The 24,516-nt window shown below is 40.9% G+C and overlaps 1 protein-coding gene across 4 annotated transcripts; it reads right to left on the bottom strand.

The window, feature by feature from the left end:
* Nucleotides 1-9,153: 9,153 nt before the first annotated feature.
* On the bottom strand, nucleotides 9,154-21,865 carry LOC135520864 (serine/arginine-rich splicing factor 7-like). 4 transcript variants are annotated; one of them, XR_010452460.1, is made up of 8 exons: nucleotides 21,757-21,865; nucleotides 19,212-19,392; nucleotides 18,684-18,860; nucleotides 17,537-17,605; nucleotides 13,692-13,763; nucleotides 13,493-13,546; nucleotides 13,204-13,329; nucleotides 9,154-9,501 (listed from the first exon to the last, which is right to left on the bottom strand). XR_010452460.1 is itself a non-coding variant. In XM_064946686.1 (8 exons), the coding sequence occupies exons 1-8, from the start codon at nucleotides 21,782-21,784 to the stop codon at nucleotides 9,447-9,449; spliced, it is 657 nt and encodes a 218-aa protein (XP_064802758.1). In that variant the 5' UTR covers nucleotides 21,785-21,865; the 3' UTR covers nucleotides 9,154-9,446. The 4 variants fall into 4 exon arrangements, 3 of the variants coding, with proteins under 3 accessions (XP_064802758.1, XP_064802766.1, XP_064802749.1); XM_064946686.1 differs by lacking the exon at nucleotides 13,204-13,329 and adding an exon at nucleotides 10,054-10,074; XM_064946694.1 differs by lacking the exon at nucleotides 13,204-13,329.
* Nucleotides 21,866-24,516: the final 2,651 nt, after the last annotated feature.

Raw genomic sequence — 24,516 nt, 5'->3', positions numbered from 1 at the left:
AAAAACAAACAAAATAGCACAATTGGTTACAGGCATGTAAAATGTCAGCCATTGTGAGGGTGTTGGTGAATGGAGAAAGGTAGAGTCACGGCGCAGGACACAGAGATGAGTATAGTCTGACAGTTTACTCAAAAATGAAGAATAATATTCCAACATGGAAAACACAAAAATCCAAAGCACAAGAACACGAACCCACATGACAAACAATAATGCACAAAACAGAGAGGGAAGCCAGAGGGTTAAATAAGGAACATAATTAATGTAATAGAAATCAGGTGTGTATAATGAAGACAAAACCAAACGAAAATGAAACATGGATCGGTAGCGACTAGAAAGCCAGTGGTGGTATTTGATATTTGTAAATGGTATTTGTGACCATGTATTCCCAGTCATGTGAAATCCATAAATTAGGGCCAAATGTATTTATTTCAATTCACTAATTTCCTTATATGAACTGTACCTCCGTTAAACCTTAAAAATGGTTGCATGTTGCGTTTATATTTCTGTTCAGTGTATACAGTGCATTCAGAAAGTATTCAGACCCCTTGATTTTATCCACACATGTTACTTTACAAGTCTTATTCTGAAATGGATTAAATTGTCGTTTCCCCTCATCAATCTACACAAAATACCCCCTTATGACAAAGCAAAAACAGGTTTTTAGATTTTTGTTCGAATTTATAAAAAAAAAAAAACTGAAATATCACATTTACATATGTATTCAGACCCTTCACTCAGTACTTTGTTGAAGCACCTTTGGCGATTACAGCCTCAAGTCTTCTTGGGTATGACGCTACAAACAATACATTTTAAGGTCTCTCAGACAAATAGGGAATTTCAAACACAGATTCAACTACAAAGACCAGGGAGGTTTTCCAATGCCACGCAAAGAAGAGCACCTATTAGTAAAAAATTACACTTTGGATGGTGTATCAATCACTAGAAAGATACAGGCATGCTTACTAACTCAGTTTCTGGAGTGTAAGGAAAACGCTTTCACCATGAGGTCAATGGGGACTTGAAAACAGTTACAGCCTTTAATGGCTGTAATAGGAGAAAACTGAGGATGGATCAACAATATTGTAGTTACTCCACAATATTAACCTAAATGACAGTGAAAAGAAGGAAGCCTGTACAGAATAAAAAATATTTAAAAAACATGCCTCCTGCTTGCAGTAAGGCACTAAAGTAAAACTGCAAAAAATGGGACAAAGAAATTAACTTTATGTCCTGAATACAAAGCGTTATGTTTTGGGCATATCCAATGCTACATTTTTATTTGTATTTAATTTAACCTTTATTTAACCAGGAAGGGCTCATTGAGATTAAAATATATTTTTCAAGAGCGCCCTGGTCAAGAGAGGCAGCACCAAGTCATTACAAAAAAATTACAGACAGACAACATGAAAAACAAGAGTATAAAACAGCAAATTAAAAACATTGACCTACATCACTGTGTACCACTTTCAAATTTTCAAGCATGGTGGTGGCTGTATCATGTTATGGGTATGCTTGTCTCCGACAAGGACTCGGGAGTTTTAGGATGAAAAAAAACGTAATAGAGCAAAGCACAGGCAACATCCTAGAGGAAAACCTGGTTCAGACTGCTTTCCAAAAGAAACTGGAAGACAAATTCACATTTCAGCAGGACAATATCCTAAAACAAAAGACCAAATATACACTGGAGTTGCTTACCAAGACAACATTGAATGTTCCTGAGTGGCCTAGTTACAGTTTTGACTTAAAATTAGCTTGAAAATCTATGGCAAGACTTCAAAATGGATGTCAATGATAGCAATGATCAACAACTAACTTGACAGAGCTTGAATATTTTTTTAAAGAATCATTTGCAAATATTGAACACTGAACAAAAATATCAACGATACATGCAACAATTTCAAAGATTTTACTCTGTGTTACAGTTCATATAAGGAAATCAGTCAATTTAAATACATTAATTAGGCCCTAATTTCACATGACTGGGAATAGATATGAATCTGTTGGCCACAGACAACGTTTTTAAAATGGTAGGGGCGTGGATTAGAAAACCAGTTAGTATCTAGTATGACCACATTTTCCCTTATGCAGGGCAACACATCTCCTTCGCATAGTTGATCAGGCTGTTGATTGTGGCCTGTGGAATGTTGTCCAACTACCCTTCAATGGCTGTGCAAAATTGCTGGATATTGGCAGGAACTGGAACACACTGTCGTACATGTTTATCCACAGCATCCCAAACATGAGTGACAATGTCTGGTGAGTATGGAGGCCATGAAAGAACTGGGACATTTTCAGCTTCCAAGAATTGTGTACAGATCCTTACGACATGTGGCCGTGCATTATATTGCTGAAACATGAGGTGATGGCGGTGGATGAATGACACGACAATGGGCCTCAGGATCATCTCATATCTCTGTGCATTCAAATTGCCATCAATAAAATGAAATTGTGTTTGTTGTCAGCAAGCTTATGCCTGCCAATACCATAATATATAATAATATATCCCATTTACCCCACCGCCACCATGGGGAACTCTGTTCACAATGTAGACATTAGAAAACTGCTCGCCTACACAACGCCATTCATGCTGTCTGACATCTGCCAGGTACAGTTGAAATTGTGATTCATCAGTGAAAAGCACACTTCTTTCTGCATTGTGTCAATGGCCATCGAAGGTAAGCATTTGCCCACTGACGTCGGTTACGACACCGAACTGCAGTCAGGTCAAGACACTGGTGAGGACAACGAGCACGCAGATGAGCATCCCTGAGACGGTTTCTGACAGTTTGTGCAGAAATCCTTTGGCTGTGCAAACCCACAGTTTTATCAGCTGTCTGGGTGGCTCATATCAGACCATCCCGCAGGTGAAGTAGCCGGATATGGAGGTCCTGGTCTGGCGTGGTTACACATGGTCTGCGGTTGTGAGGCTGGCTGGACCTACTGTCAAAATCTCTAAAACATCAGAGGCGGCTTATGGTAGAGAAATTAACATTAAACATCTCTGGTGGACATTCCTGCAGTCAACATGCCAATTGCATGCTCCCTCAAAACTTGAGACATCTGTGACATTGTGTTGTGTGACAAAACTGCACATTTTAGAGTCTCCTTTTATTGTCCCCAGCACAAGGTGCACCTGTGTAATGATCAAGCTGTTTAATCAGCTTCTTGATATGCCACAGCTGTCAGGTGGATGGATTATCTTGGCAAAAGAGAAATACACACTAACAGGGATGTAAACTCATTAGTGCAAACATTTTTTTCAAATGTTTTTTGTGCATATGGAACATATGGGATCTTTTATTTCAGCTCATGAAACATGGGACCAACACTTTACATGTTGCGTTTATATTTTTGTTCAGTATACAATCCAGGTGTGCAAAGCTCTTAGACTTAACCAGACAGACTAGCAACTGTAATCGCTGCCAAAGATGAATCTTACATGTTTTGACTCAGGGGTCTGAATTCTTATGTAAATGAGATATTTCTGTATTTCATTTTCACAAAATTTGATAGAAAATTCTAAAAACATGTTTGTTTTCCCTTCATCATTATGGGGTATTTGTGTAGATGGGTGAGAAAAACAAATCAATTTAATCCATTCAGGCTGTAACACAACAACATGTGCAATAAGTTAAGTGTTATGAAGTTATGTTATAACGTAAATCCCTGCAATTGCATAACACCCCGTGATTCACTTTTGGTTGTGTTCTTTTCCAGTGCTGATCCTTTGCCTTTATAGAAACCAACAAACCAAAAGATTGAGCTCTATGTTTAAATTATCTAAATTGTTTTGAGGGTTTACATGGATAAACACAAGCAGCAGGAAACAGCACTTGCCATATCAACAAAATATAGGTGGACATTATAAAAGAAATTTAGGCTTCGATGATGATTGTTAGTCTAATGCATGTCTTCCTCATGTGAGAGGATTTAATTCCCCATTTCCCCAACACACCACATAACCTTGATTCATCTTCGAACCCCTTGCATACCAGAATAAGGTCACGCACATTAGGTAGTTGGCATTTTGCCTTTGGCTAATGAGGCTATTAAAAGATATGAGCAGTCTCTTTGGATTATGATCAAACTGCTGGGAAGAAAAGGGAAAAACAAGGGGGGAGAAACAAGCGGTAAACAGCTGCATTTCAAATGTGCATCCCAAATGGCACCCTATTCCCTATATAGTGCAGTACTTTTGACTAGTGCCGATAGGGGGCCATAGGGCTCTGGTCAAAAGTAGCGCACTATATTGGGAAAAGGGTACGATTTGGGATGCACATAATGTACTCGTTCCCACTGCTGTTACAGGCTAAATGCTCCCTGGTCTTTACTTGCCCAAGAGCAGATTGGCATGTCTGAAAAACACTTCAGATATTACTGCACCATGAGATTTTTTATTTTATTGTTGTCAAATCTTTGGCCAAGTGAAAATGAGTGGTGAGGGTAACTGGAGGCTCATCAACTGCATCATGATTATCCTATTTTATGACCATCTCTTACCCCCTCCTTTGTCTCTGTGACCTTGGGCGTTTTCACAATCAAATGTGTTAACAATTTTATTTTATTAGGATCCCCATTAGCTAGTCTTACTGTGGTTCGACACATAACGAAAAATAATTTTACAGACAATTGCACACTACAGAGAATTACCTGTAGTGTGCATCAGTGGAGGCTCCTAATAGGAGGAAGGGGAGAACCATCCTCCTGAGTGAATTTAATTTTTACATTTTTTAAAAAGCTATCCTTTTTAGATAAAACTATACTAAATATAATCACATCACCAAATAATTGATTAAAACACTATTTGGCTAAGAAGGTCTACAGTAGTCTCAACAGCACTCTGTAAGGTAGCACTATGGAGTAGCTGGAGGACAACTAGCTTCCGTCCTCCTCTGGATACATTGACTTTAATACAAAACCTAGGAAGCTCATGATTCTCACCCCCTTTCATAGACTTACACAGCAATTATGACAACTTCCGGAGGACGTCCTCCAGCTTATCAGAGCTCTTGCAGCATGAACTGACATGTTGTCCATCGAATCAAAGGATCAGAGAATTAATATAGTACTGAAAGCATAACCTACAGCTAGCTAGCACTGCAGTGTTTAAATGTGGTGGGTAGTTGACTCAAAGAGAAAGAAAGACAATAGTTGAACAGTTTTGAACAAATTAATATCTTCCAAAACGAAGGAGAAGAGAGAAATAGAGACAGAGAGAGATTGTCATTTTTTTCCCAGTTTCCCTTAACTTAGCAAGCAAATGCAGCTAGCATACTTAGCATACTCAAACAGAGGGATGCTATGTTAGCTAGCTGGCTATGACTTTCCAACACAACACTGGAACTCTTCCAAGTCACGGTAAGCTTTTGGTATTACTCATTTAATGCTTACTGACTGTACACTAATGTTAATACATGATTGTATGGGGTTTACTAATGCATTAGTTATATTAGCTATGCTGACTATGACATTACTTTACCTAATATGCGATAATGAACACAATGCGTCTGCTATGAAAGTGAACTGTGTTTACGTGTGAACGGAAACAAACAGAACAAAACGGGATAAAACATAAGTACATTTGCCCAATAGAAACTCTTGTTTGCAACTGTTTACACCCTATACAGTGCCTTCAGAAAGTATTCAGACCCTTTGACTTTTTCCACATTTTGGTAGGATACAGTCTTATTCTTATTTAAAGCAAAAACAGGATTTTAGACATTTTCGCTAATTTATTGAAAACAAAAAAACTGAAATATTACATTTACTTAAGTATTCACACTCTTTACTCAGTACTTTAGAGAAGCACCTTTGGCAGTGATTACAAGTTTTCTTGGGTATGATGCTACAAGCTTGGCACAGCTGTATTTGTAGAGTTTCTCCCATTCTTCTCTGCAGATCCTCTCAAGCTCTGTCAGGTTGGATGGGGAGTGTTGCTGCACAGGTATTTTCAGGTCTCTCCAGAGATGTTTGATTGAGTTCGTCCGGGCTCTCGCTGGGCCACTCAAGGACATTCAGAGACTAGTCCCGAAGTCACTCCTGAGTTGTCTTGGCTGTGTGTTTAGGGTTGTTGTCCTGTTGGAAGGTAAACCTTTGCCCCAGTCTGAGGTCATCAGTGTTCTGGAGGTTTTCATCAAGGATCTCTCTGTACTTTGCCTCGATCCTGACTAGTCTCCCAGTCCCTCCCGCTGAAAAACATCCCCACAGCATGAAGCTGCCACCACCATGCTTCACCGTATGGATGGTGCCAGGTTTCCTCCATAGGTGACAGTTGGCATTCGGGCCAAAGAGTTCAATATTGGTTGCATCAGACTTGAGAATCTTGTTTCTCATGTTTCTGTGTCGTTTGGCAAACTCCAAGTGGGCTGTCATGTGCCTTCTACTGAGGAGTGGCCATGAAGGCCTGATTGGTGGAGTGCTGCAGAGGTGGTCGTCCCTCTGGAAGGTTCTACCATCTACACAGAGGAACTATAGAGCTCTGTCAGAGTGACCATCGGGTTCTTGGTCATCTCCCTGACAAGGTCCTTCTCCCCGATTTCTCAGTTTGGCCGGGCAGCCAGCTCTTGGAAGCGTCAGTGGTTCCAAACTTCTGCCATATAAGAAAGATGGAGGCCACTGTGTTCTTGGGGACGTACAATGCTGCAGAAGTTTTTTGGTACCCTTCCCCAGATCTATACATTTTTTTAACCTTTATTTAACTAGGCAAGTCAGTTAAGAACAAATTCTTATTTTCAATGACAGCCTAGGAAAAGTGGGTTAACTGCCTGTTCAGGGGCAGAACGACAGATTTGTACCTTGTCAGCTCGGGGGTTTGAACTTGCAACCTTCCTCGACACAATCCTGTCTCGGCGCTCCACAGACAATTCCTTCAACCTCATGGCTTGGTTTTTGCTCTGACAAGCACAACTATGGGACCTTATATAGACAGGTCTGTGCCTTTCCAAATCTTGTTCAATCAATTGAGTTTACCACAGGTGGACTCCAAACAAGTTGTAGGAATATCTCAAGGATGATCAATGGAAACAGGAGGCACCTGAGCTCAATTTCGAGTCTCATAGCAAAGGGTCCAAATACGTATGTAAATAAGGTATTTCAGTTTTTTTTATTTGTAATAAATGTGAAAATATTTCTAAAAACCTGTTTTCGCTATGCCATTATGGGGTATTGTGCATAGATTGCTGAGGATTTTTATTTATTTCCTTTTATAATCAGGCTGTATGCCACTGTCTGTCCATGTGTCCCTGTCTGTCACCTAAAATTTGGTTCTCGACCTGTGTACAGCTACGTTGTAAACTTTTATTCATAGGCTAGGTTGTAGCAACCTCATGATGGTTATAGGGAAAATTTGAGTATCATGTAGCAGCCTAAACCTATAGCTGTTACACTGAACCAGGTGAATGGAATATGAATGAGAGTCATCCAATATGCTGTAATAGAAATAAGGCCATGCTCCTGAAAATAAAATGTGTCCTCCCTCATCTTAAACGGCACTGACCGCCACTGGTGTGCAACTATCAGATACACATAGATGTCAGTCCATACACACAAGTAGGTCACATTTGTAGAGGCAAGAGCTTAAATTAGAAGTAGTAGTAAACATGGCAAAAGAAACGTCCTCACACTGTCAACTGCGTTTATTTTCAGCAAACGTAACATGTGTAAATATTTGTATGAACATAACAAGATTCAACAACTGAGACATAAACTGAACAAGTTCCACAGACATGTGACTAACTGAATTGGAATAATGGGTCCCTGAACAAAGGGAGGGTCAAAATCAAAAGTCAGATACTAAGAAGTACTGCAGTGCATCTCCTCCTCATGGACAGCCCCAGATGTGCCAGTTCTTGCTGTGAGATGTTACCCCACTCTTCCACCAAGGCACCTGCAAGTTCCCGGACATTTCTGGGGGAAATGGCCCTAGACCTCACCCTCCAATACAACAGGTCCCAGACGTGCTCAAGGGGATTGAGATCCAGGCTCTTTGCTGGCCATGGCAGAACACTGACATTCCTGTTTTGCAGGAAATCACGTACAGAACGAGCAGTATGGCTGGTGGCATTGTCATGCTGGAGGGTCATGTCAGGATGAGCCTGCAGGAAGGGTACCACATGAGGGAGGATGTTGTCTTCCCTGTAACACACAGCGTTGAGATTGCCTACAATTACACCAAGCTCAGTCCGATGATGCTGTAACACACTGCCCCAGATCATGACGGACCCTTCACCTCCAAATCAATCCTGCTCTAGAGTACAGGCCTCGGTGTAACGCTCATTCCTTCAACGATAAATACAAGTCCGACCATCACCCCTGGTGAGATAAAACCGCGACTCGTCAGTGAAGAGCACTTTTTGCTAGACCTGTCTGGTCCAGCGACGGTGGGTTTGTGCCCATAGGCAACGTTGTTGCCGGTGATGTCTGGTGAGGACCTTCCTTACAACAGGCCTACAAGCCCTCAGTTCAGCCTCTCTCAGCCTATTGCGGACAGTCTGAGCACTGATGGAGTGATTGTGTATCTCGGACAGTTGTTGTTGCCATCCTATACCTGTCCCGCAGGTGTGATGTTTGGATGTACCGATCCTGTGCAGGTGTTGTTACATGTGGTCTGTCACTGCGAGGACGATCAGCTGTCCGTCCTGTCTCCCTGTTGTGCTGTCTTAGGCATCTCACAGTACAGACATTGCAATTTATTGCCCTGGCCACATCTGCAGTCCTCATGCCTCCTTGCAGCATGCCTAAGTTCACGCAGATGAGCAGGGACCCTGGGCATCTTTCTTTTGGTGTTTTTCAGTCAGTAGAAAGGCCTCTTCAGTGTCCTAAGTTTTCATAACTGTGACCTTAATTGCCTACCGTCTGTAAGCTGTTTGTGTCTTAACAACCGTTCCACAGGTGCACGTTCATTAATTGTTTATGGTTCATTGAACAAGCATGGGAAACCGTGTTTAAACCCTTTACAATGAAGATCTGTGAAGTTATTTGGATTTTTACAAATTATCTTTGAAAGACAGGGTCCTGAAAAGGAATGTTTATTTTTTTGCTGAGTTTAGTAGCCGTTTGGTATCAAGGATAAAACAAGAACAGTGTGTTATGATCCTGATTTCAAAATTCAAAGAAGTGCAACATTGCCCTCTATAGGAAGAGTTAACACAAACACTCAATCAAAAACCTTTTATTAACCATTTCATTGAGTTGTGCTATATACAGGCCAACTGTGCCCAGATGGACAACACACCACCAAACAGTTTTAAATCAAATATACTTTATTAACCAACAACTATTTCTAAAACAAACACATTCCAAACTGGGTCCCAATTGCTTCTTTTTGAAATGTCAGTAATATGCCTCAAGAGGAAATTAACAAGCTACATATTTTCAAATAATACAATGGGTTAACAAAGAACTTAGTCACAGGAAATGCTTACATAAAGAAACAAAAACTTCAAAGTTCAGTCGTCTCTCTCCGAGCTGTCACCTCGACGAGGACTCCTCGAGGTAGAGTGGCTGAAAGAGAGAAAAAGAGAAATTAGTTTTCCCTCTTCATTTATTTGCTGTGCATTAAACCCAAATTAAAGTCATTACCTCAGCTGTGAGGAAAAACGCACCTTCGTTTTTGAGGTGAATCTTTAGATTTTGAACAGCTTTTAATTTTAATTTTAGTGCTCATTCTTAAAAGACTTCGACAATGGCAACTGGTAGCAAGCAAAGTATTTAAGGAACATGCATTTAATATAAGTTTGTCATGCAAATTTATTATTTTGGTGAATTTAAAGAATACAATTCAAATAACCTTTTAATACATATTTCACACATTGAACTGAAAGATTGAATCTAATTGTTGTTGATTTATTGCTGAGTCTACCTTTCATTTGTAATGCTTAAGTAGCCCGACTTAATGAACCATCATGCATCTACACCGTTTAAACTGTATGGATAGACAACATTTTCATTGTCTCGTTTTGCTGCTTATCATGCATTGTCAAACTGTTCCATAGCTCGTTTAGAGAGGAGAATGGTGGGAAGAAAATTGGGGTCAGACTCAATACTTCTGCATACCTCCTCGTGGGGGAACCAGTCCTGAAGAAGTAAACATACAAGGCATTCTTTAGATTTAAAGTGTCCCTTTTTCGTGTAAGTTATTTATTTATTTATTTATCTCCACCTTAAGATCACTTCTGTTACTTTTCCTGCAGTATGAACATTCAAAAGCTACATGGAATCGGATATTTCAAACCACCTTCAATCTGATTGCTGGCCATGTGACTTGTCTGAATGGTCAAATCTGATTTATTTGCACTCAAGCTACTCTGTTGACAGTTTGACAAGAACATGACATTGTAGCTAACTGGCTTGTTAATCGTTTAGAAACAAATTAGTGAATGTGCTAGAAAGCTAAACCTCTACCTAGCTAGCTAGTTGACTGCTGTGGCTAGTCAGCTTTGAAAGTTGGATCATCTTATCATTTGAGGCTTGATCTTACACTATGATTTTGAACATTCAAAGCAACTGGGAAACGTCCATGGCAGGCAAAGTTGTCACCTTAGTTTTCTACAAAGTGATGGGAAGCACGAGCACCACCACCAATCAGCCTACACCACCGTGCACATACCCGTTGTTACTATGACAACCAGTGTAACCATGACAGCATATGACTGCTGTCTGTACACACAAATGTACTTTTATTTAACCAGGCAAGTCAGTTAAGAACAAATTCTTATATACAATGACTGCCTACCAAGAGGACTCCTGTGAGGACGGGGACTGGGATTACAAAATAAAATATAGGACAAAACACACATCACGACAAGAGAGACACCACAACACTACATAAAGAGAGACCTAAGACAACAACATAGCATGGCAGCAACACATGACAACACAGCATGGTAGTAACACAACATGACAACAACAAGGTAGCAACAACATGGTAGCAGCACAAAACATAGTACAAACATTATTGGTGTACAGACAACGGCACAAAGGGCAAGTAAGATGTGGTCACAAGTACGACAGTCACTACTACAAAACGCATTTGAGAAACAAAACTGATTTGAGCATTAAGGTCTGCAGTGTGGACAAGGCTTCAGCCCTCACTTCAACTCAATGCACTGAGAGCCGAGTATCTGCGGGGTTTCGCTCTTCCCTTGTATTTGATTGATGAAATAAGTCACGAATTACACTGAACAAAAATATAAATCAATATGCTTCAATTTCAATGACTTTACTGAGTTACAGTTCATATAAGAAAATCAGTCAATTTAAATAAACTCATTCTGCCAAAAATCTATGGATTTCATATGGGAATATAGATATGCATCACTTGGTCACAGATATCTTTTAAAAAATTAAAGGTGGCCTGTGGAATAGTCACACACCTCTTCAATGGCTGCGCAAAGTTGCAGGATATTGGCGGGAACTGGAACGCGCTGTTGTACATGTCGATACAGAGCATCCCAAACACAGGGCCATGCATTATCATACTGAAATATGAGGTAATGGTGGAGGATGAATGGCACGACAATGGGCCTCAGGATCTCGTCACGGTATCGCTGTGTATTCAAATTGCCAACAATAAAATGCAATTGTGTCCCTAACCCCAGATACCCCCTAATGTACAGGACTACCTTCATAGATCTACTGCACTGGATCCAAGGTTCAAGTCCCTGTCTCACCTAGACCCTGCCCTACACCGGAGGACATACAGTGATCTCACCCCTGAGATTGTGGTCACTGAAGAGGTAAAAATAAAAATAAGGGTGAATTACTTAAACAATAAATATACTGCAGTCTAATCTTAGTCTATGCTAATGCTATTAGAATCATCCATTTTTGATTTGGAACAATAATGGATTTTATTAAATGTTATTGCCACAATTATAGTTCTATGAAGAAATACGAAAATAAATAATTAGTTTAATAGATCAAGTAATTTTCTCTGCAGGGTCAAGCCACAGAGCCGACAGGAGCCTTCTCAGAGGCAACTCCTCCACAAAATAATTTGGCCATGAAGGAGCGTTTCAGGGAGACCTTTGCGAGCAAGGACACAGGCAAGATCTTTGCCAACACCATCAAAGAGGAGGCGTCATCCTACAATAGGCAAGTGGCATTCCAGTGGATGGTGATCCACTGGCAAGGTGGAAAAGTCAGCCCTCACATTGCCATGATGGCAAGGCCCTACCTGGCTGTGCTTGGCATTACAGCACCTAGCGAGAGGGTTCTCCACGGCAGGTGACATAGTGACTGCAAAGAGGTCTACCCTCTCCCCAGACAATGTAGACATCATCTTTTTGAAAAATAATTTGAAGTTATACTCAGGTCTGCTTTGCTTTCTTAACTTTTTTTTAATGATGTGGACAGGCAATTTTTTCACTATTGTTCAGTGTTGGATTCGACATTTTGAACATTTGAGATGTTAAAGACATGATAGATTAGACGTATAGTATAATAAGGAGTGAGATCTGTAGAAAGACAGAGTGGCTTTGGCGTGTTGGGGGACGGGAGGAGAGCACCGTGTTGATACAGGAAAGACAGATGGACATCTGTGGATTAGGTGAAGGAGGGGGTTGAGTTCAGGAGGTGAGGTCAGATCCCCTTTGGGGGGCAATACGGGTTTGGTATCCTGTTACTCTTTTGGAGAGGATTGGAGAGAAGGAGGAACGTCTTAAGTGGGATGTATATAACTGTGATGGTGAGAAATGTCTTGCTGTCTGAATACAGCTGTGCAGAACCTTTGGGAATAATTAAACTTGGTTAAGGTCCTTTAGTGTCCGTGAGTCATTTATTATCAAAAATAAGAACCTAACAAAAGGAAGAAGGCATCATGCCTGATATTGCACTTTAATTTAACAATTAAGTATTGAATATTTTATTTTAATATTTTATGTAAACATTGAAAAGTTCCTTGCTTTAAGTGTTCGTTAAGTAAAATGAAAAGCAGAGTTATATTTGTCTCCCTTTTTTTTGCTGATCCAAAAAATGATCCGATCCATTTAATCAGGTTCTTGATATGCCACATCTGTCAGGTGGATGGATTATCTTGGCAATTAATGCCCCCTAACAGGAATGTAAACAAATTTGTGCACATACATTTGAGAGAAATAAGCTTTTTGTGGAACATTTCTGGGATCTTTTATTTCAGCTCATGAAACATGGGACAAACAATTATGTTTATAATTTTGTTCCAATGTAGTAAGGACCTCTCCTCACCTGGTTGTCTCTCTCTTCATTTAAAAGGAAAAGCCCGCAGACACCATGCCCTCCATAGAATGAGTTTGACACCTGATTTAGTCTCTTAAGTCAGTGAAATAATATATGAAGGGGACATTGTAATACCTGAAACGGTCAACACAAAATTGTATTTTGTTGCGGTAGTGACAATCTTTGGGGATTGACATAATGCAGCAGTTTAAGTGTTAATTACTCAATTTATGTAGCTGCATTGTTGACAACAGCAACGAAACGCTGATCAAAGCATTGAAATAGTTATATTTCTCACCTGGTCTTTGCACGAGAAAGTGACCTAGACCTTGATCTGGACTTTGACCGAGATCTAAAAAGAAATGAGGGGGAAAAGCATCAACACCCATCCTTTAATAAATAAGTGAACAATATTATTTTTTAGTTAACCTTTATTTATTTATACACAATGTGGGATCTTTAAATAATGCAAGCAACTCCATTTTTCTACAATTTACCTTGATCTCTTGGGGGTAAGGGCTCTCGATCTTCTAGGAGAACGAGAGCGGCGTGGAGAGAAGGATCTTGATCTAGAACATAGATATCAAAGCTATTAGCCATTCCTGATCAACTACTCTATCGTACTACCGTAACACATACAAATCTGTATATGTTTATGTGGTGAATGTATGTATGTGGAGTTATGTATGGCATAAGTGTAATGACAATTTACTCTACACCGAGTGTACAAAACATTAGGAACACCATCTCTTTCCATGACAACCCAGGGCTCTCCAACCCCTGTTCCTGAAGAGCTACCGTCCTGTAGGTTCACTCCAACCCTAACCTAGCAAACCTGATTCTAATAATAAGCTGTTAGAGCAGCTGAATCAGGTTAGTTTACAACTGGGGGTGGAGCAAAAACATACAGGAAGGTAGCTCTCCAGGAACAGGGTTGGAGAACCGTGACAGACCGACCAGGTGAAAGCTATGATCCCTTATTGATGTCACTTGTTAAATCCACTTCAATCAGTGTAGAGATGAAGGGGGAGTCCACCACCCAAAGGACATCCAGAGAACTTGACACAACCGTGGGAAACATTGGAATCAACATGGGCCAGCATCCCTGTGGAACACTTGACACCTTGTGGACTCCATGCCCCGACACAGGAATCCTGAGGCACTTTTCTATTACTGGGCATTAAACCCCTACAACTCATCCAGAACGGGCCCGTGGTGTTCAACTGAATATTAGGAAAGTGTCCCTAATGTTTTGTACAGGCCCTCAGTGTATATACCATTGAGGAAGTACATTTGTAAAACTGTATTCAATGGTGGAACAAACCCTTCCAAACAGCGGAGTTTTCCACATTTTGTTTTGTTACAGCCTTTGTAATTAAAAAAATAAAAACAAAACAAAACATTTGTAATGAATCAACATCATCAATCTACACACATGCCCTGATACCTATGGGCAAAAGGGGGTGCAACTGAATATTAGGAAAGTGTCCCTAATGTTTTGTACACTCAGTGTATATACAGTGCATTTGTAAAGTATTCAGACCCCTTCCAAATTTTCCACATTTTGTTTTGTTACAGCCTTATTAAAAAAATAAAAACAAAACAAAACATTTTCCTCATCAATCTACACACAATACCCCATGATGGCAAAGCAAAAACAGTTTTTTTGTTTGTTGCAAAAATAATATATAAAAACCTATTTACATAAGTATTCAGACTCTTTGCTGTGAGACTCAAAATTGAGCTCAGGTAAATAAATAAAATCCAGTTGTATTTGTCACATACACGTGTTTAGCAGATGTTATTGCAGGTGTAGCGAAATGCTTGTGTTTCTAGCTCCAACAGTGCAGTAATTGCTAACACAGGGCTGCCCAACCCTCTTCCTGGATATCTACTGTCCTGTAGGTTTTCAGTCCAACCCTAATTTAGCATATCTGATTCAGCTAGTTAAGGTCTTGTTGAGCAACTAATAAGTAGAACCAGGCGTGTTAAATTACACGGAACCCAAACCGGCTGCACGTGTGCGCCATCGTGCATACATTTATTTTGTCCCCCCACATCAAACGCGATCACGACACGCAGGTTAAAATATCAAAACAAACTCTAAACCATTCAACATTTATGGCAATTTAGCTAGCTAGCACTTGCTAGCTAATTTGTCCTATTTAGCTAGCTTTCTGTTGCTAGCTAGCTAAATATAGTTATTATTAATATACTTGTTATTATATAGTTGTTATTTTACCTGAAATGCACAAGGGCCTCTACTAATCCACACATAAGACGGTCAACCGAATCGTTTCTAGTCATCTCTCCTCCTTCTAGGCCTTTTCTTTTCTTGACTTTATATTGCGAGTGGCTCGTTCGTTTTTCTGGGGGTATAACCAATGAGGAGATGGCACGTGGATACCTGCTTCTATAAACCAATGAGGAGATGCACTGCAAGTCCTGCCTCTCCCAATCTGCATCACAAATAAAACTGACTACTATTTTAGCCCTTAGCAACGCAGACACACGTTGCTGCGCGCGGGCAGCGTGGGTGCAATAACTGAATAATATAGATTTCTACATTTATTTTGCAACGCTCACACACGCGAGCAGTGTAGTCAGGGTATTAAGGTTGGACGGAAAACCCACAGGATGGTAGATCTCCAGGAAGAGGGTTGGGCAGCCCTGATCTAACAATTTCACAACAATACACACAAATCTAAATTAAAGGAATGGAATTAAGAATATATAAATATTTGGGCGAGCAATGTCAGAGCGGTGTGGAGTAAGATATAGTGTAATAGGATATAATACAGTATATACATGAGATGAGTAATGCAAAATATGTTAACATTATTAAAGTGACTAGTGTTCCATTATTAAAGTGGACAGTGATGATTTAAGTCTATGTATAAAAGCAGCAGCCTCTAATGTGCTAGTGATGGCTATTTAACAGTCTGATGGCCTTGAGATAGAAGCTGTTTTTCAGTCTCTCGGTCCAGCTTTGATGCACCTGTACTGATCTCGCCTTCTGGATTATAGCGGGGTGAGCAGGCAGTGGCTCGGGTGGTTGCTGTCCTTGATGATATTTTTGTTCTTCCTGTGACATCGGGTGAGGTAGGTGTCCTGGAGGGCAGGTAGTTTGCCCCTGGTGATGCGTTGGGCAACCACACCACCCTCTGTAGAGCCCTGCAGTTGCGGGTGGTGCAGTTTCCGTACCAGGCGGTGATACAGCCCGACAGGATGCTCTCAATTGTGTATCTGTAAAAGTTTGTGAAGGTTTTAGGTGTAAAGCCACATTTCAACAGCCTCCTGAGGTTGAAGAGGCGCTGCTGCGCCTTGTTTACCACACTATCTGTGTGGAAATGGTGGACCATTTCAGTTCGTCAGTGATCCACCTTATCTACTGCGGTCACGTCAATGTGGATGAGGGGGGGGGTGCTCCCTCTGCTGAAGTCCACGATCAGCTCCTTTGTTGAAATAACCTGTTTCCATTAATCAGTCTTGAGATGTTTCTACAACTTAATTCTGCAGCAGTGAAAGTCCCCAAGAACACAGTGGCCTCAATCATTCTTAAATGTAAACTCTTCTTAGAGCCGGCCACCCAGCCAAACTGAGCAATCGGGGGAGAAGGGCCTTGGTCAGGGAGGTGACCAAGAACCGAATGGTTACTCTGACAAAGCTCCAAAGTTTTGCTGTGGAGATGAAGGACAACCATCTCTGCAGCACTCCAATGAGGTCTTAATCCCTACGGGGAAGCAAGGTGGTGGCAGCATCATGCTTTGGGGATGTTTTTAAGCGGCAGGGACTGGGAGACTAGTCAGGATCAAGGGAAATATGAACCTTAAGACTGGGTCGAAGGTTCACCTTCCAACAGGACAATGACCCTAAGCACACAGCCAAGACAACACAGGAGTGGCTATGGGACAAGTCTCTGAATGTCCTTGAGTGGCTCAGACAGAGGCACCACTTGAACGCGATTGAACATCTCTGGAGACCTGAAAATAGCTGTGCAGTGACGCTCCCCATCCAACCTGACAGAGCTTGAGAGGATCTGCAGAGAAGAATGTGAGAAACTCCACAAATACAGGTGTGCCAAGCTTGTAGCATCATAGCCAAGAAGACTCGAGGCTGTAAATGCTGCCAAAGGTGCTTCAACAAAGTACTGAGTAAAGGGTCTGAATACTTATGTAAATGTGATTTTATATATATATTTTTCTTTTACATTTGCAACATTTCTAAAAACCTGTTTTTCCTTTGAGGACCAAGAATAGACCCTTGAGGAACCATCGATGATTGAGGAAGTTGGACAACAGCGCCTTTGGAACAAGAAAGGACAATGCATACGAGCGCTCACCTCCTGCCACGGTCCCGGCTGCGAGAGCGAGAGTACCTCCTCCCACCGGACCTGGAGTGAGACCGGGACCTAAACCACATCCAAACGAGGGGGAGGGAGGGAAAGAAGGACAGTTCAGAGCAGGCCCCGCGAAACCCCACATAAGACTGCCTTAGTCTGTTTTTATTTCTAACCTGACCACTGACAACAACAATCACCCTAAGCCCACTGACGCTCTGACACTCACTCAAATCAAAACACAAAAAGGGGGGGATTACATTAGATTTAACATTACACGTGCAATGATACTGGTAGTAGGAGTCACTATATAGACATAGCTGTTCATGGCGCTAACGTATCCTGCTTAAAGCAGGCCTTTCAGTTCTCTAGTAAAGAGTGGAAGAGAGGAATGTTATTGTCAAGTCATACATTACATTGGAGATAAAAACACATTAATTGGTACTTGAAATAAACCTTGCAAGATTGCCCGGTTGACCCACTTTGGACCAAGGTTCGAGCAGATCTAGGCGATCTAGAAGTATCTATCAGCCGACCTCTGCATCTAGTCGTGTTCTTCGATTTCTAACGATGATGGTCGTATTGACAGCCAAATCGCTTGATTGAGACTTGATAGATGCAAGGCGATTTTTCTAGACGGGACCATGGTCTACCAGGTTGTCCTCTTTACAAAACCCCAGGCCCAAATTGATAACCAAATCATCTGGTGCATTGTCAGCCCTCTATGAAATCTTTAAGGTGCAGCTAGATGTGGCAGTTGCTTGAGAAGGGGAGGTCTGGCTGATCGATCAACCCCATGGTCATAGAAGGATCAAAAGTGTGGAATTTGCTAGATGCCTCATGAAATCGTTAAGGATCGTGACACTCTGAATCAAACGACGAAACCTGAAATGTTTTGACCAGGTGAGTTGTTAACAAAAAGATTCCCACATAACAGTTCAGAAGTATTTCCATATTTTAAAAGGGATTAAGTGACAAGCGGAGACAAAAGTAGCAACAACAACAGGTAGCCTAGACACAGGCAGTTTGTCAAGATTGTATAATAATCATCTTTACTTTTTTTAATCTACATAAGACAATGAAAAATAAGCGACAACTACCAAAATAAGAAAAAATACCAAAATCTGATGCATTGGTTAAGGAGGCATACCTGCTCCTCCTGCGTCGACTGTAGCGGTGGCAGTCGTAGGCATAGTGTCCCCGCTCACCACACTCATAGCACTTGTCGTTGGAGTCAAAGGGCCGGTTGGTGGGCGCACGCTCGTACCGAGATCGCCGCGGCATCCCTGTAGATAATTCAACTCGAACTCGAGATCCAGAAATTAACCTGAAACGACAGTCAGTTCAACAGTAAGCAAATTGCACAATGGAATAGTTCACTTTAAAAAGAGGACATGACGAAACCCATCTAAAGCGTAACAAGCATTTAGGAACATGCCTAAAGTGTTTAATCTGGATAGCAGCAAATGGGTAACAAGATCATACCAGCTACCTGCTTACTGTCTACTGATAGATGTCCCTAAACCAATGAAATGCTTCAATATTTGCAAAGAGCAAACTACATTATTGACTGGCAAACGTCAACAACACTGGTGCCCTCTGAGCCCTTTCAGCTTGCAGGTCTTGGAGTGTAGGCTAAACTTGGGGGCGAAGTCTGGAGTCTTGAGGTACCACTTACTTGCCGTCAAGGCCACGCACCGCATCTTCTGCATCCCGGGTGTCTTCAAACTCCACAAAGGCAAACCCTGGGGGGTTCCTAGCAATCCACACTGTTCTCAAGGGTCCGTAATACCCAAACGCCCGCTCTAGCTCTCCTTTCCCTGCACCAGTGCCCAGGTTACCGACGTAAACCTTAGCGTCTGCAAAGGAAAAATAGAAAGAGGTGCCACCACTTCTGCAACTCACTGATTCTGTTCCGAGAGGCCTTTGATTTCCCACTCCCCTAAGCTCAGTATCAAAAGTAACTGCACAAATGTGGAAATTGCATTGAAATGCGGTCCTCTCAAGGCATCCCATGTATTGAGGTCAGTGAACGATTAGCATAGAGTTGGCCTGAGGCAGTTCCTCATGCTATGGTCTAAAATAAATGATGTGTCAGGCATATGAACATAATATTGTGTGCTTTTCCACATAACAATGAGCTGCATGTAGTGATTTTCTGCAATTACGTATCATCTAAATCACACTTGAGCCAATATTTGAAGCCTGAAAATGTGATAAATTAGGCAAAGAATCAACCTTAAGCAGTTTAGCCTGAAGACCTGGCATTGAATTGCATTGAATTCCACGTCGGACAGAAATATGCGTTTGGATCAGGAAAGTTCCCTCTCACGACCTCTACAAGCCAAAATATTGAATAAAATGTAGATTTTTTAGTTTTTCGTACTTTTACCCCCTTTTTCGTGATATCCAAGAAACACCGTCCAACTGGCGACCGAAGTCAGCTTACAGCCACCCAGCCCGCCACAATGAGGAAAAGCTCAAAGGCCTAACCCGGACGTCGCTTGGATAATTGTGCGCTGCCTCATGGGTCTCCCGGTCACGGCCGGCTGTGACAACAGATTAAATTATATTTTTTACTCACTTTACCGGTTGTCCATGTGGTTGGTCTTTTTGCAGTGTGTTGGCAGCAGCCACATTGAGTGGCTGCTGCCAACACACTGACTCAACTCCAGCCACTTCAATGGCTGCTGCTAACACACTGACTCAACTCCAGCCACTTCAATAATGGGAATTGATGGGAAAGGATGTAAAATATATCACTAGCCACTTTAAACAATGCTACCTAATATAATGTTTACATACCCTACGTTATTATTCATCCCATATGTATACGTATATACTGTACTCTATCATCTACTGCATCCGTATGTAATACATGCATCACTAGCCACTTTAACTATGCCACTTTGTTTACATACTCATCTCATATGTATTTACTGTACTCGATACCATCTACTGTATCTTGCCTATGCTGCTGTGCACCATCACTCATTCATATCTTTATGTACATATTCTTTATCCCCTACACTGTGTATAAGAAATTTGTTTTGGAATTGTTAGTTAGATTACTTGTTGGTTATTACTGCATTGTCGGAACTGGAAGCACAAGCATTTCGCTACACTCACATTAACATCTGCTAACCATGTGTATGTGACAAATAAAATTTGATTTGATGTGAGCTATTATATTGACAGGAAGTATAATTACATAAACTTTTCAAAGCCCTGGCAGTGTGTTCAGATTTCGATCACTTGAAGCATGTGCACAAGAGACGCATGCTCGTGCATGTGTTTACATGGTTCCGCGCTGGCTTCAGGTGATAGAAATCTGAACGCACTACCAGTGCCTTAAAGTTCATTGAAGTATACTTTCCTGTGAATATGTCTCATATTCTTACAGACAACCTGTTAAGTCATTCAACATTCTGGCTTGTGAGAGGACATTTTCCAAACAAATGTATGGCATTAATCTCAGACTGTGAACCAGAGCTATCACAGTGCAGTTGAAACAAAGCGATCCCTGCCCCTGTTTTGTTAAAAAGCTGAGGGATGGGGATGGAGAAATGTAACCAATCTCAAATCCATAGAGCAATGGATATAAAGAATGACCATCTATGATATCACATTATAGTTTTCACCATGTTTTGAGGCTTTACATCTAGTGTTTGTTAACATTTACATGGTTTGCAAACATTGGGTACAACAGTTGAACTATGGTCATGAGGCATTTAAGCTGCAATATGTTACTTTTTGTTATGGAAAATATCTTTCACAGCGGTTTAGATGGTACAATGATTCTCTACACAATGACTGATTGTTTTGTCACAAACTGAAATTAAGTAAATTAATATAATTTTAGCAACAGGAAATTGCGGAGCGATCTGCATATTGCACCTTTAAATTCTTCAATATTCAATGCAACAATGGGCACATTTCATTCATGTATAGGTCCACAAATGGATGTAGCAACTGCAAATTGCCCCCATTAAAACATTTCGATCGAAAAATAGCTACTTAATAAAGCAATTGATTAGCGAATCGGGTGTGCTAGGAAAGCTAAATACGCCTAATGTAGCTAGCTGGTCAACCAAGCATGAGATTATCTTCACGTATACGGAGTTTGACGTCAATATATATTTTGTCTACTATTGAACATGCGTTCGGTTAGCCTTTTGTGCATTATTTTGTGATGTTAAAATCCGTTATGCTATTTAGTTTACCTCCTCCGTTTCGACCGTGTCTTGACATGATTCAAGGCCCGCTTTACAATCAATCTGCGCATGTGCGTGTCAAAACTCATTCTCCTGAGAGGACGTATTTAATTATTCGGTCCGGACCCTTTGGAATTGTATCACTGTTTATAACGACACATTTGACCGTCGGACATATTCAAACCAGCTTCACCTGATTTGAAGATTGAAGTCCAGTGTAGGTTATTCTCGGTCAGTATATTGAAACAGTCATGGACATGTGGCGTCAATTGAAGCCACTGGAGTGGTGTAGATATGTCAACAAAGAGGTCAAAGTGACAGCAACATCATGGTTGGGTTAGGCTCGCTCGTTCCTGGCTCTGCTCACCTTGCTTGTTCTGTCCACTATGACTCATTGTTTCCATTTGATACTACGGGCTGTGGTCTATCTTGGTTTAGTTATACAAATCTGTGGCCTACAACATGTTGCTCCAGAGCCAGTACTGTTTTTCCTTCAGACAAGAAGGCGTCAAAACTTTGTTCATTTGCGCAATGTTTCAAGTTCTCATGTCCAAACTCACAAAAAAATGACATTTGGTAGCTGCTACCTATTTATTTGTAACTTTATGAGCTGGATTGCCTGTCTTCGCTAACGAGCGAATTGGTTTCACTCGTTAGCATATTTAGCAAGCAGCCCCCATTGAAATTCGCTATTACTGCACATTTTGTTAGCATTCTGGTAATAGACGCCCAATGGCGTGTTTTTTTTTTTTTTTTTTTGGCGCAACCTTGTGTACCAAGCCGGTAATAGCGTATTATACCAATATGAAAGAAGAATGGTATGACGATATGAAAATCTGGATACTCTCCAACCCTACCAACAATACATGAGGAATCTCATCCTTACACATTGAGCTACAGTACATTACATTTACATTTAAGTCATTTAGCAGACGCTCTTATCCAGAGCGACTTACAAATTGACAAACAGTATTACATTGTGTGTTATAACTAAGTAGTCCTCCAGAGCACTACAACTTCACAGATGTTGGGGTCGATTTGGAATGGGCACTTGACACAGAGAAGGGTTTTATGTCACAGCCAAATAAGTATAACATAGCGCGCTACAATGATATAGGCCTCAACAGCAGGTATACTGGAGCTTAACGTTTTTCAAAGCATCTTACGTGGTTACTGTCATGAATGCCATAACCTTGTTTAAATATGATAAGATTGGGTTATTCCTGCCTCATTTAGGTAGAAAATCATTTTCATAAATGTGTTATACTTTGTGATATTCATATTCTATTCCCAGAACATTGTTACACTGCCTGTGTATGAAATCACATCCTCATGACATATCAGCTTATGTCTTATCTATTATTCTCTATTATTCACCTTTCTTATCACTACATACCCACCTACAATAAAACACAGGAATGAAGAGAGAAATGGTCCCGTAATAGTGTAGTTTATTGAATGGTGGAACTGTAGAGGGGGAGAAAGAGAAGGAGGGATAGATAGAGAGAAAGAAGGATAGGGAAGGGGATTCTCAAATGGAAAAAAATCCATCCTCTCCTCCATTCCTGTCCTCTTCTACACTGTGACCCGGAAACCAAAAATTGTTCACCATATGTAGGATGCTAGCAATTCGGAGGAGTTTCCTCCTCTCCTCCATAGCCTAAGCACAGATGTATCCTCCCGGCAGTTAACACGAGTGTTTTAAAATCCGCCACACCCCCTTTCAATCAAATATTGTTTTCTCTGAGAAAAGCATGCCCATAGTTAAAAATAATACACTACTTATCCCTCTATAAAATGTCTAGTGTAACTATCTAAATGTATTTTTACCACTTAACACATGTATTTTGGGATTACTCCATTGTAAATGTAATTTTCCTAATGACGTGCTAGTGGAGAGTCATTTCATTTAAGCATATTTGTTTCCAGGTTTCCTTTCCTCACCTCCTCTCCTTGATTACCTTTGAGCTTTTTCAAAAGGAGGGCGAGGAGAGGACGGAGGTGAGGACGCGAGGAGTTGAGCAAAACCAATGGAGATTCTCCCATTGAGGGACAGAGATACAGAGGAAAGGGCAAAGAGGGACAGTGAGAGACAGAGAGGGATGAAGGGAGAAGCAGGTTGGCAGTCCTCTCTTTGCACTACAGATACAGTGCCTTGCGAAAGTATTCGGCCCCCTTGAACTTTGCGACCTGTTGCCACATTTCAGGCTTCAAACATAAAGATATAAAACTGTATTTTTTGTGAAGAATCAACAACAAGTGGGACACAATCATGAAGTGGAATGACATTTATTGGATATTTCAAACTTTTTTAACAAATCAAAAACTGAAAAATTGGGCGTGCAAAATTATTCAGCCCCCTTAATTAAGTTAATACTTTGTAGCGCCACCTTTTGCTGCGATTACAGCTGTAAGTTGCTTGGGGTATGTCTCTATCAGTTTTGCACATCGAGAGACTGAAATTTTTTCCCATTCCTCCTTGCAAAACAGCTCGAGCTCAGTGAGGTTGGATGGAGAGCATTTGTGAATAGCAGTTTTCAGTTCTTTCCACAGATTCTCGATTGGATTCAGGTCTGGACTTTGACTTGGCCATTCTAACACCTGGATATGTTTATTTTTGAACCATTCCATTGTAGATTTTGCTTTATGTTTTGGATCATTGTCTTGTTGGAAGACAAATCTCCGTCCCAGTCTCAGGTCTTTTGCAGACTCCATCAGGTTTTCTTCCAGAATGGTCCTGTATTTGGCTCCATCCATCTTCCCATCAAT

Source organism: Oncorhynchus masou, chromosome 4, assembly GCF_036934945.1.
Source record: "Oncorhynchus masou masou isolate Uvic2021 chromosome 4, UVic_Omas_1.1, whole genome shotgun sequence".
In the NCBI taxonomy this organism is placed as follows: Eukaryota; Metazoa; Chordata; class Actinopteri; order Salmoniformes; family Salmonidae; genus Oncorhynchus; species Oncorhynchus masou.
This window is presented reverse-complemented; position numbering and strand designations above follow the sequence as displayed.